This window comes from Phlebotomus argentipes, unplaced genomic scaffold (assembly GCF_947086385.1).
Source record: "Phlebotomus argentipes unplaced genomic scaffold, Phlebotomus argentipes genome assembly contig_33, whole genome shotgun sequence".
NCBI lineage: Eukaryota > Metazoa > Arthropoda > Insecta > Diptera > Psychodidae > Phlebotomus > Phlebotomus argentipes.
In genome coordinates, this window is record NW_026776167.1 from 891,517 (window position 1) to 907,836 (window position 16,320).

General features: G+C 45.3%; 5 protein-coding genes across 6 annotated transcripts; 3 read left to right on the forward strand and 2 right to left on the reverse strand.

Moving 5' to 3' along the window:
• Window positions 1-118: 118 nt before the first annotated feature.
• LOC132256827 (serine/threonine-protein kinase TBK1) lies at window positions 119-3,136 on the forward strand. Its single transcript, XM_059753389.1, has 3 exons — window positions 119-422; window positions 648-2,351; window positions 2,747-3,136. The coding sequence occupies exons 1-3, from the start codon at window positions 339-341 to the stop codon at window positions 3,134-3,136; spliced, it is 2,178 nt and encodes a 725-aa protein (XP_059609372.1). The 5' UTR covers window positions 119-338.
• On the reverse strand, window positions 2,946-4,479 carry LOC132256825 (transmembrane protein 115). Its single transcript, XM_059753386.1, has 3 exons — window positions 3,600-4,479; window positions 3,142-3,540; window positions 2,946-3,057 (listed from the first exon to the last, which is right to left on the reverse strand). The coding sequence occupies exons 1-2, from the start codon at window positions 4,298-4,300 to the stop codon at window positions 3,153-3,155; spliced, it is 1,089 nt and encodes a 362-aa protein (XP_059609369.1). The 5' UTR covers window positions 4,301-4,479; the 3' UTR covers window positions 2,946-3,057; window positions 3,142-3,152.
• Window positions 4,480-4,540: 61 nt separating this feature from the next.
• On the forward strand, window positions 4,541-8,512 carry LOC132256824 (enhancer of mRNA-decapping protein 4 homolog). The gene is made up of 5 exons (XM_059753385.1): window positions 4,541-4,779; window positions 4,850-7,090; window positions 7,161-7,767; window positions 7,830-8,140; window positions 8,196-8,512. The coding sequence occupies exons 1-5, from the start codon at window positions 4,733-4,735 to the stop codon at window positions 8,383-8,385; spliced, it is 3,396 nt and encodes a 1,131-aa protein (XP_059609368.1). The 5' UTR covers window positions 4,541-4,732; the 3' UTR covers window positions 8,386-8,512.
• On the reverse strand, window positions 8,507-9,628 carry LOC132256826 (coatomer subunit epsilon). Its single transcript, XM_059753388.1, has 2 exons — window positions 9,390-9,628; window positions 8,507-9,326 (listed from the first exon to the last, which is right to left on the reverse strand). The coding sequence occupies exons 1-2, from the start codon at window positions 9,486-9,488 to the stop codon at window positions 8,529-8,531; spliced, it is 897 nt and encodes a 298-aa protein (XP_059609371.1). The 5' UTR covers window positions 9,489-9,628; the 3' UTR covers window positions 8,507-8,528.
• Window positions 9,629-9,906: 278 nt separating this feature from the next.
• LOC132256948 (cyclin-T) lies at window positions 9,907-13,786 on the forward strand. Of its 2 annotated transcripts, XM_059753560.1 has the most exons (5): window positions 9,907-10,254; window positions 10,532-10,649; window positions 10,724-10,934; window positions 11,007-11,052; window positions 11,119-13,786. In XM_059753560.1, exons 1-5 carry the CDS (start codon window positions 10,097-10,099, stop codon window positions 13,184-13,186), a joined length of 2,601 nt encoding a protein of 866 aa, XP_059609543.1. In that variant the 5' UTR covers window positions 9,907-10,096; the 3' UTR covers window positions 13,187-13,786. The 2 variants fall into 2 exon arrangements, with proteins under 2 accessions (XP_059609543.1, XP_059609542.1); XM_059753559.1 differs by having other exon boundaries at window positions 10,724-11,052.
• The last annotated feature ends 2,534 nt before the right edge of the window (window positions 13,787-16,320 follow it).

The following is a 16,320-nucleotide window of genomic DNA, read 5'->3' on the forward strand; positions in this document are numbered from 1 at the left end:
AAATATGACCGAATCTTCGTAAGATTATTTCCACTATAGCAACATAAAATATTTCCATATTCCGCATTATTTGTTTATTCTCCGTTAGGTGTGATTATTAGATTTCTTGTTATAAAGAAGAGACAGATGAACTCCTAAACATTTGCCTCCAGAAAAGTGAAGTTGTGAAGAAAGAAAAAAGTTTCGCAGAATGTCGCAGCAAAATTCTTCGTATTATTCTGACGGAAAAATTCGTACAGGGGTCTACGGCCACACAGTTTACAATGGAGTCATCACAGCTTTGTTAGATGAAGTTTGTCGTAAATAGTGTTTTTTTCTTTGTGATATCAACGTGAAAAATGTCCTTTTTACGTGGTTCTACAAACTACGTGTGGTGCACTACGAGTGTACTGGGGAAAGGGGCCACAGGAGCTGTGTTTCAGGTGAGAAAATGTGTAGTAAAAATACTACAGTCAGACTTTCATATTTTCCAAGATATTTTCACACTTCAGAGGAGATATCATTGAGATAAGACGGTAGATATACTGATTTAGTGTTGGACCTTTTTGGCATAGCAAATAGTTGAATTGTAATGTCTCGAGCTTGGCCTCAAGTGTGCAGGAGTAAATAATTGAAATTTGCTCTGACATTTTTTCTGACTGTTTCAGGGCGTCAACAAGCATAATGGGGAACCGGTGGCCGTAAAGACGTTCAATCAGCTGAGTCACATGCGTCCACATGATGTGCAAATGCGGGAGTTCGAGGTCTTGCGGAAGGTCAAGCATGAGAACATCGTGAAGTTGCTGGCCATAGAGGATGACCAGGAGGGCCGCGGGAAGGTTATTGTTATGGAGCTCTGCACTGGTGGGAGTCTATTTAACATCCTCGATGATCCGGAGAACACTTTTGGCCTACCAGAAGGAGACTTTTTGCTGGTACTGGAGCACCTCTCGGCTGGAATGAAGCACTTAAGAGATAATAATCTCGTTCATCGTGACTTGAAGCCCGGAAATATAATGAAATTCATCTCCGAAGATGGACGAACGATATTCAAGCTTACGGACTTCGGAGCGGCACGAGAGTTGCAGGAAAATCAGCAATTTGTCAGTCTCTATGGTACAGAAGAGTACCTTCATCCGGACATGTATGAGAGGGCAGTGCTACGGAAGTCTGTAACGAGGAGTTTTACTGCAAATGTGGATTTGTGGTCTATTGGCGTGACTCTGTATCACGTTGCGACGGGAAATCTGCCTTTTCGGCCGTTTGGCGGACGGAAAAATAAGGAAATGATGCATTTAATCACTACGAAGAAAGCTTCAGGTGTTATATCAGGCACTCAGACCTCGGACAATGGCCCCATTGAGTGGTCTAGGGAGTTACCAAATCACTGTCAACTCAGCACAGGTCTTAAATATTATGTAACGCCTCTTTTGGCTGGATTGTTAGAGGAAAATCAGCAGAAGATGTGGTCGTTTGATCGCTTCTTCGCCGAAGTGACCAATATCCTGAGCAAGAGAGTGCTTCACGTCTTCTTTATGAATCGTGTGTCCTCCATAAAGATCTTCATGAACATGGATGAGCCTCTGTTCAACTTGAAGGAACACATTCGCCTACAAACTGAAGTGCGGTCAGAGAATCAGCTGCTCTTTCTTGACAATCAATGCCTGGAGGAGAGAGTTGGTGTTGACACATCTGTTCGTGGATACCCAGAGACCAGTCAGGATATTCCGATCTTTCTCCTGAGCATTGACAACAACAATGTAACATTCCCACCGGAGACGGAGCAGCCAAAGTTTCCCTCATTTCCCAACACGGTGTCCGTGGAGAATGATGCCAGCATGGCGAAAATGGCCTGCAGTGTGGGTCACGATGCCAAGCGTCGCGTAGAGATGTTCTCTGTGATGGACAGACTAATCAAGTGCGGCGTGCGGCAGTTCATCAATATGCTCAGAACACAGCTTATCAAGTTGTTGGATCGTGTTCAGCGTCTAGAAGACGGTGAGCAACTACATATGTACTTCACCACGTCCGTGCAACGGCTGACACAGGTGGCCAAGAAGGGATGCGACAGACGGCTTGCTGAGGAAGTGGTGCGAATTGCAAGTGAACTGAAAACAGTGCGCGCCAGCTTTGCGTCTCTTGTGGATCCCGTACGACAGCTCCACAATCGCTTCGTCACTGATGACGATTTGACGCGTCAGTGGATGGCCACAACACGTGACATCAAGTGTCCATGCAAGCAGAGGGCCAATGAGAAGATGAAGCACTTCGTGGATCGTCTGAGGGAGTCGTGGCAGCATCTGCTGAGAGACAGAGCCACGAGATCTCTCACTTATAACGATGAGCAGTTCCATGCGCTTGAGAAGATAAAGGTAATTACCATTTAGCTCTTGATTTAGGTAATAACAGCTAGATTCCTGAGCTGTGTAGATAATGTATATTCAAAGGATTTTTGAGCACATTTCGTATAAAGATCATTTAGAGATGATTTCAGATTGAAAAATAGTTGGGAAGTTGAGACATTATGATTATTATTTCTTGGTTTTTTATTTCCAAGTCCAAAACTATATTGGCAGTAAAGGAAAGAGGAAGAGAGAAAGACAAGTAAAAGAAATATGAAGAAAGCGTGAGGTTTTTGATCATGATAATTGGGAAAAAGTACATTGGACAAAGCTAGTCCTAAAATATAGATAACAGAAGATTCGTGGTTTCAAATTGTCATACACGGACCTCTATTAAAATTCAACTATTTATTCTCTTTTTGTAGATCACCGAGACAGGAAAAAGGGTCAAGAGCCAACTAAACACCGATGTGAAACCGGCGCTGTGCCTCATGGCAGAGTGTCTGGCGGATTGGTATAAAATGTCTCAAACAATTTATCTGCAGACAGCAATTCTAGACAAGGATGCCTCGCATTCTGGAGAGATGATGGAGAAGATTCGCTCGAAGCTGTGTTTCATCGTTGATGAGCTTGACGAGATCACAGAGACTGGCGCCCCGGAAAAACCTTCCAATGGGATGGAGGACAAGCTGTACGGCAGGACACTCTATTTCACACTCATTCAGCAGCTCTTCTCCTGCAACACGGACATGGAGCACATCGTGAGGAAGAATACGGAGCTTATTGATGCTCTACGGAGCGATACTGAAGAGTAAATTACCTTTCTTCACACTAAGGCAATTGATTTTTATTTTGTTCGTCAGAGGGGAACTTGATGAGGGACTCCTGACTGGCTGACGTAGTGGCGGGGATACTGATGGAGACGGCCGGGCTGGACTTTAACGTTGTCTGTGGAAAGGATTTTGGTAGGGTTTTGCTACGACTAGAATCAGTGGCCTTAGATAGGCGCTCGTTCAAGGCCTTGAGGGCGATCTGGCGCCTTCTCTCCATGTCATAGGGATCAACTCCGCTCATTGAGATGCTGACAGAGCTCAGCGGTAGAGTGTTAGACGTCTCTTGGGGTACTGGTACGTGCCGTATGATGCCTAATCGACGGAAAATGTAGTAGATGGGGTTCACCACAGCTGCCACGAAGGGTTGTAGAAGGTTCGGGAAGAATCTGTAACAACAGAGCAGGTTAGTACAATGAAGAGAGATATTTGTAAACATGAAACTCACCGGACAAATGCAAAGTTCTCTGAATAGTCACCACGAGAACCGTTCCGATGGCGCTGAACAAATCTCAGGTAAATCCACGAGGTAATGATGCCCGCCAGGAACATTGTGGGGTATCTCCCCTCGAGGAGATCCAACAGCCACAGTAGCACTGCTACCATGAAGAGCGTGAGCGGGATGTTTCTGTTTCTGAAATTTCCCATGGGCGTTCGAGCAATCAGATGATCGGGCATGATTTGATGTACAGCCACACAAACAGCGGCTATGTACCCTGCCAGGCCGTATATGTGGACATGGAAAAGAATCAGGGGATTCTTAGTGCAGGCGTAGAGAAACAAGTAGTATGCGGTTGTGAGAATAACCACGCCGAAATTAGTCACAGCGAAGAACGTCATCATTTCCAGAGAGCCCCACAAAGGCTCGATGAGCTTCCCACACAGAGCCACAGTGGCAATGTCCACCAGCACTTCCCAGAAGTGCTTCTCGACAAAACAAAACGTGAAAGCCGTCCAGATTCTCATGAGTGGTGGCATGAAGTAGCCCGGAATCATGATGAGGGCATCTGCCACCGTCTCGAAGTAAGACAGACAGTAGCCGCAGATAATGATGAGGCAGATGAATTTCACGGACGTCTCAAACTGGAAGAATCCTCGCACCTTGACTACGGCTGAGGTAAGATTCCTGGACCGCTGACTTGCATCCATGTTGACCTCCTTTTCAGCCCACTATGTACACAAATCACAAGCACTTTTTCACTGCCACCAAGAGGAATGACACATTTTCTAGGGGATGAACGCCAATATAATCCCCTCAATGAAGAGCGTTTGGTCAGGAATTTGACTCTTCCTCCTAATTTTTCACACTTTTTTGCTTTGTTGCTTGACAGCTGTGCCTCTTTCGGAATTGTTTATCACTTCCATCGCCAGAGGGACTGATCCGCTCAGTTGGCTCTCCTGTCGCCGGATCGCAGAAGCGGATGAATATTTAGTACAGTGTTTTTAGTGAAAATTTGGTGTTTTAAGAGGTCTTGCAGTGTTGAAAATATAGTAAATTGGTGGCAGACCGAGTGGTTTAGCCAGTGCGCATAAGATTTTCTGACCTTTTTCGTAACTGTTGTGTTATTTTAACATTGAAATATGGATGACAGCAGCATTGCAAAATCTCTCGACATAACCTCACAAGTGTGAGTTTGGGTTGTTTGAATGCGCTTCGGCCTGGAAGAGGAGCCCTCAAATTGTCTAATCTTTTTGCAGTGTCATCAAACCGAACGAGAAGCAGCAGTACTTCGAGACACATGGCAAAGATGTGACTGTGATGGGGTTTTCGGGGAAGCACGATCATGGCAGCTCGAAGGTGAAGCTGAAGAACATTGTCGACTACAAGTGGGAGGTGAAGAACTACACAGGGCGCCTTATAGCCATCCATCTTGATGGGCACCACATTGCCTACAGCATCAAATTGAATAATCAGGGCACAGCTGAGGGGGCGGTGCGTGTGGTAAATCAGCAGAGTGGACAGCGAGCACTGATCAAGGGCATGGGCGGCGAAGTGCTGGACTTGCAGTTTGCTTATCTCGAGACACAGACCATTCTTGCATGCATCGACGACGCTTCGCTCTTCATTCACCGCATTGAGACGCTGTCCGACAAATTGGCCGTAGTGCTGCTGGTGAAGATTCAAGACACCCTCGTGGGACACGACTGCAAGTACGACAAGGTTGCGTGGTGTCCGTCAGTGCCACAGAGTAAGGACGATGTGGATGAGTACGCCAGTCAGTTGCTAGTGTGGTCGCGCGGAACACAATTTCAGTGCTACAGCATCAATGCCGTGCTGGATACGTACGGGATGGGCATTCATGAAGCGGCCGACATCTCTGATGGGAGTCTCAAGTTTCAGGAAAACTCCAAGACCATCACGTACGCCATGTTCTCACCGGATGGTACGACTCTGGGTGTGAGCAGTGACGATGGCTCCATTGACTTCTATCAGATTTACTTGCACCTTAAGGATACCAGCCCGAGGCGTCTGCACCATTGGAAGCCCCATGGCGGAAAAGTGGTCACGAGCTTCTTCTTTCTGGACAACCACACGGAATTCACCAGCAACAACACTTTCTGGAAACACGCCATTACAGGCGCTGACAACAACACGGAATTCAAAGTGTGGCGATGCGATACATGGACTTGCATCCAGACTGTGACCTTCAAGGCGCCCAATGACTTTTCGCTGCACCTCAAGGCGGAGATTGACAAGACATCGTCTTATCTCATGGTTTCAGACACTGTAAATCGCGGCCTGTACGCACTCCAGATTGCCAAGATGACCAGAGATGATGACTCCACATCCGAGGAGAATGGTGAGGGATCCTCGAAGAAGGACGTGCCCAATGTCAATACAATTGCCTATGTGAAGTCTATCACGGAGTTTCCTCTATCTTCACCGATTCTGAGCTTTGGGATCGTCGATGCGGCGCTCAGGAAGTATAAATGTGGTGTGACGGATGCGTATTTAATTGACGAGATGGATGATTATGATGAGGAAAATAATTCTCTCTACTGTGTGGTAATTCACATGTTCTTGGTGCAACCGAAAAGCGTCCAGGAATGCCATGTGCTATACCAACCTACTCTGTCAATGGATACTCAGCTGGGCAGCACGCTCGATCTCTTGGTCGCAGAAGACAGATCGGAGGATGAAGTAGTCCGGGATGAGGCAGCCGAGGAGGACACAACTGTTGTAATCTCACCAAAACCATCAAATTCCCTCAACTTGAGCAGTGGATTTGGCCACAAGCAACCATCGCAGCTCAATCTGATGACTCCGGAATCCTTCCACTCACCAGGAAAGAAGGAGAGTGTGCCAGAAGGTGTGAGTGAGGATGTGATGTCGGCTATCAGGATGTTGGCGGCTTCAACTACATCTCCAGAGCAGAAAAATCTTCTCAGCTTGGTGAATGATGACGAACCAAGGCATTCATTCCTGCGCGATCTGCCTGTACCCACAGCGCCCCAGGCAGAGATCCTCGCTAGCGGAGGCTCCAGTCCTAGTCGCGAAGTGCAGAAGATCTTGTCGCTGAATAAGAACGATTGCCTCAGTGAGTACTTTGACGACGCCGAAGTGGGAGATGAAGATGTGGAGGACAATTTGGGGGCATCAGAAGACAAGGATGGCAAGAGTGATTGGCCAAAAGTGCCCAACATTCAGCACATCACTCAAATGCCCACGGAAATTCTCACGGACACAAATGCTAAGGCGAGGAGTATTGAGATGAAGCTGGACAGAATGATGGAACTCATGTACGCACAGAAGAGTAAAATTGATGAGCTAGAGAGTGAGTTGGAACATCTGAAGAAGAGACAAATCAATGGCGATGGTGTTGACTACAAGATGCTGTCTGAGAATCTCGAGGGGAATCTGACGCAGATGTTGGAAGAGTATTTGCAGAGAGTAGATAGGCAGCATGGGGTCAAGGTAGAGAGTCTCCTAGCAGAGAGGTAGGTGCAACATGTTCAATAGATCATGAGATATTGGGAGTGACATTCTTTTTATTATTATCCCTTTCAGATCAAGTGAAATCCGGGAGATTCACGAAGCGCTCTTACACTCCTTCAATCAGGCTTTTGTTAATCAAATTACTGAGAAATTGAGTGTTGTTCTGCTGATGGAGTTGAAGCATCAACTCTTGCCTGTGCTTACTACCAAGGCAGAATCAATGGTGGTGGAGATTGGCCAGAAGAGTGATCATTTACTGCGTGATACCATCTCTAAGGTGTGCACTAGTAAGCCAATAGTGGACTCCTTTGCCGCATCGTCTCTGAGAGGAGTTCAGAGTGTTTTCCAAACAACATTCACTGAGATTCTGACAAAGACTCTTGTTCCTGCTTTTGACAAGTCCACACAAGAGATGTTCCGCCAGATAAACAATACCTTCACGTTGGGAATCACCAAGTTCGTGCAACAACTTGATGCGTTTATAATGCAGCAACAGCCGATTCAGGACAAGAGTGAGGAGACGCACAAATTGCTAAGGGGAATTTCCATCCAGCTGAATATGTCAAATGATAAGATGATTAACAGTTGCACTGCCCAGATTATTCATGATCTCAACAAAGATTTTAAGTCGCTGCAAATCAACCTGCAAAAAACGATAAAGGAGTGTGTAAAGACAGAGGTGAGAATGAAATGAGAGAGAATTGGTTTGGTAAATTGACGTGATTTATTCTTTCTTTACAGATGCAAAAGAGCTTCGAGGCGCAGACGGCGAATTTGGAAGATTCTGTGCTGTCTGTTGTACGCTCACAGACGCAGACGCCAAGCATTTTCGATGTGCAAGAGAAGATTAGAGTCCTCCTGAGTCAAGGGATGATCAACAAGGCTTTCCATCAGGCGCTCATTGCTAATGACTTGACTCTAGTGGAGTTTGTCCTTGACAGAGCGGACTACAAAACCGTCTTCAATCCCTGCCCATTAGAACAGACAGTGTTGCTGTCACTTATCCAACAAATTACCGCCGATATGAGTAGTTTTAATGACGTTAAACATAAGTAAGAGCTTTTCGCATCTTTCCTGAATTGCCGACTAATCTAGGAATCCTTATAGGTACCTCTCGGAAGCTGTTATGAATCTGAACATCAAGGACAGCATTACGAAGGAACACGCTCCGAGTGTGATGAAGGAACTCTATCAGAAGTGCCAGTCGTTCATCGCTGCTAATCCGCAAAGCCACATTTGTGGTGGCCTCAGGATGCTTCTGATGGCCATCCAGGGACTGGGCTTCAAGGTCATCTGACGTGACATACGCCCTTTTTAATCGTGCTGTTTTCTGTTTCCCGCTTCAATCGTATAAGCTGTACCATTTTTACACTCCCTCGTGAGACGATCAGAGAAAGAAAGAGAAAAATACATTTTCAACAATACTCGTGAGCTTTATTTTCAGAATGCCTCCAAATTTAGGGGTTTCGAGGGCGCGTATTGCAAGGCAAGTATGTCGAAATCTGCCTCCTTTTTTGTATAGTCCTTAATGTAGGGCGATTCCCGGTAATTCTCTCGCAACTGGGTTAAATAGCGCTGCGGGATTTCCCAGCCAGTCTCCTGCTGCTGCGCCAAAGATATAAGATTGATGAGGGTATCGTAGTTGTTCGGATCACGATTAAGAGCCTCGCGAAGAGTGGCCTCGGCATCCTCATATTTTCCTTGACCAATCTGGCACACAGCCTGGCCGTTGAGAAGAGTAACCGTGGGAGAGTACTTGTCTGAAAACTCCTGGAAGATGTAGAATGCGTCTTGGAGTTTTTCCCCGCCGACTTCCATGAAGATCCAGGCGAGGGCCAGTTGTGTCAGCGTAGCATCTTCATCTGTCTTTTGCATGGTTTCATAGGTCTTCTTAGCCAGATCCACACGATTTAACTTCAAAAGACACTGAATGCTCAGCGCCAGGGACTCCAAATCCTCACCAGCGATGCTGAGATAGTTCTCATAGAGGCCCTCTTGAAAGTAAATGGTGCCGGCAGTGATTATCCAAGCCGGATCCAATGTACCACGATTCTTCTCCACGTAATCATCAACTTGTTGGACGAGGGCGGGTCTTTTGTCCACTTGCGTGAAGTACTCAGCAATTAAACGGATGGGGTAAATTTCGCTGTCTTTCTTCACCTCATCCAGCACGATTCCGTACTGCTTCTGTCCTATGTAGGAGCGATAGAAGAACATATCCTTTTCCTGGGATGGAGTCTGCAAATTATTCAAAATTTCTCATACATTTTTCAGGTTATTATTTCATCTGGCCATATTTACCTTAACTTTTTGCACTTGGTTGATACATTCCTGGTAATTTCCCAGGTAGAAGTGATTCCGCACAAGGAAAAGCTCAATTCCAGCCTTATGTCCATCCATTTTAATCGATCTTCAAGCTTTTTTTTCACAAAACAGCACTTTATGTGTTGGCCAGCTGGAAACCTTTCGATTGTCTCCACTAACCCGACTGAGCAGCTCTACATCGTACAGGAGATCGAAATTCGGCACAACAGCGCCGCCTTGAGGTAGTTCTATCGTTCGACGCGGGTGATCCGATTAATTTGAGGCGTTTTCTCGTGATGGCCAATTGTCTAATACGCGTCGAAGTCGGCGTGAAATCTGAAAGAGGCAACGAATGAACATTCTGCGTGATTCGTGGCGAAAATTCTTTGAAAATTCGGACGAAACACGCCCAAAGTTGAGGGCCTCAACCGAAATTGGCATGTTCAGCTGGGTTGTTTGGGGATTTTGTGTTCGAAAAAGGCTCGAAAACATGGCGTCTCTTCGAACTGTCCAGTGTCAATCGTGGTGGTGACAAACAATCTGCGTCGCGCTGCATTTTTCCACATTTTCCCTGCACCAGGAATCATTGAGAAACATTTTGGGGTGCAGGAGTGTGTGCAGAAAGGCTGGGAGTGAAGTGTAAAGTGCCTGTTGTGCCATTTGTCTTGCACACATCGCGCATTTTGACGGGGTGTAAAAGTGTGATGGCCGAGAGTGCTGACAAAGATTCGCGATGGTACTTCACGACGGAACAATTACAGAACTCCCCCAGCCGAAAATGTGGTATAGATGCGGACAAGGAGCTTGTGTATCGCCAACAGACGGCATACCTGATCCAGGAGATGGGGCAATCTCTGAGAGTGTGAGTTATGTGACTATATGACGATTGAGGACATGTTTTGACAGCTCCGGAAGCATTAACAAAACATGCAAAAATAGAGCCTTTCCAGCAGCGGGGAGCGTGCAAAAACAGTCTCAAATTCTTCCTGGGGCGGTTTTAAAGCGATTTAAGTTATTATAGAGGGTTTAGCTGCAATTTTGCGATCATGCGGAGAGAGTGAAATTTTTCGATAATGCCTTCACACCAAACTTCACATTGATTCTCACATAATGATGATTTTTCTTATCTCTCTTTGCAGATCCCAGCTGTGTATAAACACCGCCATCGTTTATATGCACCGCTTCTACGCATTTCACTCTTTCTCCCACTTCAATCGCCACAGGATAGCCGCAGCGAGCCTCTTCCTGGCGGCAAAGGTGAGGCTTTTGTGTGATTGAGCGCTTCCCGGAAGGTTGTCTGACTCCCTGGGATGTGTGTGAATTTTTTGTAGGTGGAGGAGCAGCCACGAAAACTCGAGCATGTCATTCGTGTGGCCTTCACATGTCTCAACATCGAGGCGCCCGATCCATCCAAAGAGTCTTTCTCGGAGCAGGCGCAGGACTTAGTGTTCAATGAGAATGTCTTGCTCCAGACATTGGGCTTCGATGTGGCCATTGATCATCCCCACACACACGTCGTAAAGACGTGCCACCTTGTGAGAGGTGAGACGAGTCGAACCACCTTAGGAAATTCAGGAATTTCACAGCAATTCTCAGACACTCTATCCCTTACAGCGTGCAAAGATCTGGCCCAGACTTCTTACTTTATGGCGTCCAACAGGTAAATGATGGGCCATTAGAGATTCATTAGGCAAAAGATCGCTTACCCAAAGCGCTTTCTTTGCAGTTTGCACCTAACAACAATGTGTCTTCAGTACAAGCCAACTGTTGTGGCATGCTTCTGTATCCATCTGGCTTGTCGATGGTCAAATTGGGATATTCCTCATTCGTCTGAGGGTCTGCCGTGGTTTCACTATGTAGACAAATCAGTGACAAAGGAGCTGCTGACGCAACTTACTGAGGAGTTTCTGCAAATCTATGAAAAGAGCCCATCGAGGCTGAAGAACAAGTTGAATTCCATCAAGACACTGGCCCAGAGTGCAAAGACCGATGATGGCCCCAAGAGTGGATCATCATCAAGTCAGGAGCGTTCGTCCAATCACCACAGAACCTCTATGTCGCACTCGCATCACCATGCCAAGCAGACGGTGGATCCTAATAATCCAAAGGCGGCGATGCCTTCGTCATCTCGTCAGCAGCAGTATCAGATGCATCATCAGGGAAAGTCGAGGGACCGTCTAATTGCACCGCCACGCGATGGACAAAATTCTATGAAAAACAGCATGGCGGGAAAAAGTGGTGCGATTCAGAGCAGCTCGAGTCACAATCGAGTATTGCCGCCTCCAAGAGATGCCTTCTCGAGGGAGTCGGGCAAGAGCCGACCCTCCTTTCCTCATCATTCAGGCGCATTTCCGCATCATCAGCAAAAGAAAGAGTCCTTCCTGTTGTCTTCCGCACAGTCATCATCGAAACCCTACTTTGGTGATCCCACTCGGACACATCCGAGCACGTCCAACTTATCCCAGGGTATGAGGTATGGGCAGAATTCACACAAACACTCCGAGGTGACGTTTAGCCAATCGAAAAACTCGCTAGGACATCAGGGTATCGAGGAGGCTTTGCAGAACAAAGATGTGGCTGAATCTGTGTCTCCTAAGCATCCGCAGAAATCCATTTTTAGTCCTGATCAGCCTGAGAAGGTGGATGTGGTGAAGAAGGCGCCGCCGCCTATGCGATTTGATGAGCGACGCGATATGAAGAAGGAGAAGAAGCCCGATGTAAAGGCACCCGTTCAGAAGGTGGCTACTGTTAAACCTATGACAAAGCATCCTTCATCATTTGGAGGACCACCGTACAAGTCTGCGACGAGCAGTGTGAAACGATCCTTTGACGAAATGACCCGCCATGAGGATAGTGGCATTGATTTCCGGGAGGCAAAGATGCGTCGCTCAGAGGCGGAGAATGAATCGCGTGCGCGAGCTGGGAAAATGGATAACATGTCATCGGTGAATCCTTTGAATTTGGGAGGGAGTTTTAATGCCTTCGACACGACATTTGATCAGCACAAGGGCAACAAAACGTTTCCACCATCACTGGCTAACAGCATCGAAACGAATCCAGATCTGGTGAGTTGTCTGCTCAAGGAGAGTCTCAGTGAGAACAAGTTCGGGTCAGCATTGAGCACGGTAGCGGGCGGTGGTCAGGAAAAGCCGTCCATGCATCCTGCGGTGCAGGGCGGCATGGAGGGGCCGATAGTGTGTGAGGGTGTCACTTTGACTGCTGAGGGAAAGATTGCGGGCATGCCGTGTGCTGGTGGGGCGCCGCAGCCTGCGACTCTGGTGAAAGTTGTTGCCGACATGGCTCTGGAGGCCGGCGGGGACGTGCTGCATCACAAGAGCAAGTCTGAGAAGAAGAAGAAGAAGGACAAGCATAAACACAAGGAGAAGGATAAGAGCAAAGATCGCGAGGAGCGAAAGAAGCATAAGAAGGATAAAGAGCGGGAGAGGACGAAAGATGATGAGCAGAAAGGAGGCGAGGAAGCGCCTGTCACCGTCAAATTCTTGCCGCTGCCGCCGAGGGACAAGGGATCTGTGGAAGGCGGCACCGACAGTGGAGTGAAGCTCAAAATCCCGAGAGACAGGATACGGACGGACTTGAGTGCCGGCCATATAGGATATGACAACAGCATGCCATCGGTTGAACTGATACCGGAAAAGCCGTCATCCTCACTAAAGATCAAGATCTCCAAAGACAAGATTGAGAACTTTTCCGATGGGTCGTCTTTCGCTGGGCCGTTTGCCGGTGGAAAGAAGAAGGATAAGGATAAGGATAAGCCTATGAAGTACCCAATGTAATTGGGTTCTGACATAAAGGAGCGTCTCAGTAATTACATATATGATTGAGACAGAGAGAGCAAGCAGGGAGATGTATTTTGAATTTACCTCTTGTTTCCTTTACATGTAATAGCTTGTAAGATTGAAGACAGAAAAAATACACAGAATAAGCTTCTGAAAAGGAAATGAAAAAAAAGCATGGAAAATAGGGACAAAGTACGATTGTAAAATTATATCCACGAGATTGTGAATATTAAAATTAGTAGTTTTATGAAATGATTGAGAATGCATGGAAGAAAACTACCAGAAAATTGGGAGTTTTTTCTATTTTTTTTTATCCAATTACTGTTAGCGAAAATGTTATTGCTAATTAAATATGATAAGCAGATGATATACAAGAGTCTACAAAATAAATTATTTTGCAGAAGCGACTACAAATTTGGTCATGATTTACTCTTAACAAGAGGCGAGATCCTCTTGCAGTTTATCTCGCGAAAATGAATTTTCTGCGGGGAAGAAATTCTGTAGATGTTTGAGATTCACTCAACAGATCTATTGCAGATTTATCGACATTTAGTTGAATTTGTATATAGGAATATTAAATAAACACTTTTTCTCATACTTAAGAAAGCAGCCTTTTATTCGTCAACACTTGGTATCTTTGATTTCGCTTAAATACATGGTTAAGCATAACTTTCATCATTGGCACAGAAAAGGTAAAGGTAAGAACTTTGACCCTCTATATCTCTCCGCTCAAGACATGAGGCCACATAAGTCAGGTATCTTTGGAAAGACCTTTGCCTCAGCTACAACAAGCGTATAAAAATATTAAAGAAAAGGAATAACATTTAAGTCGAATTTTGCGAGATTCTAGTTCGCACTCTAATTCAAAGTTCATGCCGCCCTAAAATGGCAAAATAGAAGGGGATAAGATCAAGCGCTAGTGTGTGAAAAGATGGCCAAGAAGCCACCGAAGGAATAGTCGCAGTGTGTGAGAGTAAGGTGCGTCAAAAAAAAACACAATCGCCAAAAAAGGTTCTTTAAAAGCGCCTGAAAATCTCCAGCGATCATGTGGCGTCCAAACACTGGCGCAGGGAGTGTTTGGTGGCAGAGAGGATGCACGACGCAATATCGACACTGCAGAGCGTGCAGCGGCGAGGTAGATATGCTACGGAGATCATGATGTGGTGAGGGAGTGAAAGAGAGTGGCCGCGCGTGGTGGAGGTTTCTTGGAAATGTGTGAACAGTCGTGAAACAAGAAAGCTTCGCTGGGTGCATGAGCGTGTGTGTGAGAGCGAAAATTCATCTTCTCTTTTCTGGAATTTCTTCATCGTAGACGGGGTGAATCGTTTAAAGTGTTAAATTGCACAATTTTAAGGTTGATTATTTCATGGGGTAGAGAATCTCGCATGATCACGGGTGTCATAAGACTGTAGATGTGTGATGCCAAAGGCGACGCAACGTACTCGGAAATGCGCGCCACTTGGAGCCAGCGAAGAGTGTATGGACAATGTGGGGTTGTTTCGCAGTCCTATCAGCATTTTTTTTTACTGCTGTTATAGTTTAGATTCCTTTGCATAATATCCTCCCACGCGTGAAAAGTGTCATGAAAATTGTTAAATGACCCACAAAATTCCACATATGTGAAGCTATAGCAGCATTTCAGACGAAAGGTGTATGACTCAATGAGGTCATGGATCAATAAGAAGATTAGAGAGTGCAAAAAAACCATCTGACGGGTGAGGAAAAAATTTTTTCATCGCGCCTAAACAATCCCGCTCCGCGACTTAAGACAATAATTTTCACGTGTGATTTCGAAAGTTTATGTGTAGTGGGAAAGAGGTTGGTTGAAACATATATGATAAAAATCTGGAGTGACGAAAGAAAAGTCTTTCGGTGTTACACATTTTGTGATGGGATGCAATCGACTATAGTCATTCTTGATTATTATCCGCTTCAGTGAGTATATTCATATATACGTACATATGTAGCCATGGAGTCGCAGTAAAAGAAGAAAAATCATAATGGATGTGTTGGGAAAGAGCGCCTCAAGCAATTTAGGTTCGCAGGCCCAGCGATTGAGGTGGTTTTAATCACTTTAAAATAATGAGCGTAGCTATCTAACTGCAATGACCGGATATTCTTGTAATTTTCGTATTAATGTTGAATTTAAACTATGATTTATATTGATTAGATCTTGAAATATAGGAAAAATATTACAAATTTTACGACATTTTGCATAACTTTCGTGAAAAACTGCATTTTCGCTCTATTTCTCTCGTGAAAAGTAGTGATTCTTTAATCCTATGACAAATCTAACTTGTTGCTTTGAAGGCTAATAATAAATATGGCTAATTTGTCTACGGACATAGATATAGATGTGACTTTATTCAACTCTCAAGATCACAATTGGTTTGAGAATAATATCATATTACAAGTTGATAAATAATCTTCCAAACGTCACCGAAAGGCATTAAAACAGAAGAACGATTTGGGCCTAATTGATTAACCAATATTTGATTTTACATGTTTAATCAAAGAAAATTATTTAAAAAATCGAATTCAAAAGGTCTCCCATTAATAAAATAATCACACTTAAGTGCCTTTCAAAACCCAGAGGCACTTCCTGGACTGACGAATGCGAGGTAAAGACAATTGATGATAGTTTCATGTGTTTTTCTTTAAAGTGAGTGTGCGCCCCAAAGTTAATCACATATGATGGCATTTTAAATCGTGGGAATATGAAATCACGTAAATAAATTTTTTGTGTTTAGATTCTCAGCGGTCTGAGCAAGACCTTTCCACGCATTCTATTGACTTGCCTAAGCGCACACCACCTGAGGTTAAACTGTTGAGCTTGAACCTTGAACTGACTGCCCAAAATTTTCAAGTCCCATTAACACCATCACCGCTGCAAAGCGACGCTGCCGGGGAAATTGAACTTGAAATCATGCGCGGCAGCATAAATTGTCCCGTGAGATTAATTGGACGGTGATTTATGGTGGGGAGTAAATTGCATAATATTCAACTTCACGGTGACGTGAGATAAATCATAGGTTTGCTAAATCTACCTGCGCGCCAAATACTACCAGTGAGGAATCACAATCTCCCCGCTAGTTTAGCGACTGCCGAGCTATTCGTCTGTGCAATGATCA

Coding starts and splice junctions, on each gene's coding strand:
- LOC132256948 (XM_059753559.1), top strand. CDS start 10,097: ATGGCCGAGAGTGCTGACAAAGATTCGCGATGGTACTTCACGACGGAA. Junction 10,255..10,531: donor ATGGGGCAATCTCTGAGAGT/GTGAGTTATGTG, acceptor CTCTCTTTGCAG/ATCCCAGCTGTGTATAAACA. Junction 11,053..11,118: donor TACTTTATGGCGTCCAACAG/GTAAATGATGGG, acceptor CTTTCTTTGCAG/TTTGCACCTAACAACAATGT.
- LOC132256825 (XM_059753386.1), bottom strand. CDS start 4,300: ATGGATGCAAGTCAGCGGTCCAGGAATCTTACCTCAGCCGTAGTCAAG. Junction 3,541..3,599: donor GAGAACTTTGCATTTGTCCG/GTGAGTTTCATG, acceptor CTGTTGTTACAG/ATTCTTCCCGAACCTTCTAC.
- LOC132256827 (XM_059753389.1), top strand. CDS start 339: ATGTCCTTTTTACGTGGTTCTACAAACTACGTGTGGTGCACTACGAGT. Junction 423..647: donor CCACAGGAGCTGTGTTTCAG/GTGAGAAAATGT, acceptor TGACTGTTTCAG/GGCGTCAACAAGCATAATGG. Junction 2,352..2,746: donor ATGCGCTTGAGAAGATAAAG/GTAATTACCATT, acceptor CTCTTTTTGTAG/ATCACCGAGACAGGAAAAAG.
- LOC132256824 (XM_059753385.1), top strand. CDS start 4,733: ATGGATGACAGCAGCATTGCAAAATCTCTCGACATAACCTCACAAGT. Junction 7,091..7,160: donor GAGAGTCTCCTAGCAGAGAG/GTAGGTGCAACA, acceptor TATCCCTTTCAG/ATCAAGTGAAATCCGGGAGA. Junction 7,768..7,829: donor AGGAGTGTGTAAAGACAGAG/GTGAGAATGAAA, acceptor CTTTCTTTACAG/ATGCAAAAGAGCTTCGAGGC.
- LOC132256826 (XM_059753388.1), bottom strand. CDS start 9,488: ATGGATGGACATAAGGCTGGAATTGAGCTTTTCCTTGTGCGGAATCAC. Junction 9,327..9,389: donor ACCAAGTGCAAAAAGTTAAG/GTAAATATGGCC, acceptor AATAATTTGCAG/ACTCCATCCCAGGAAAAGGA.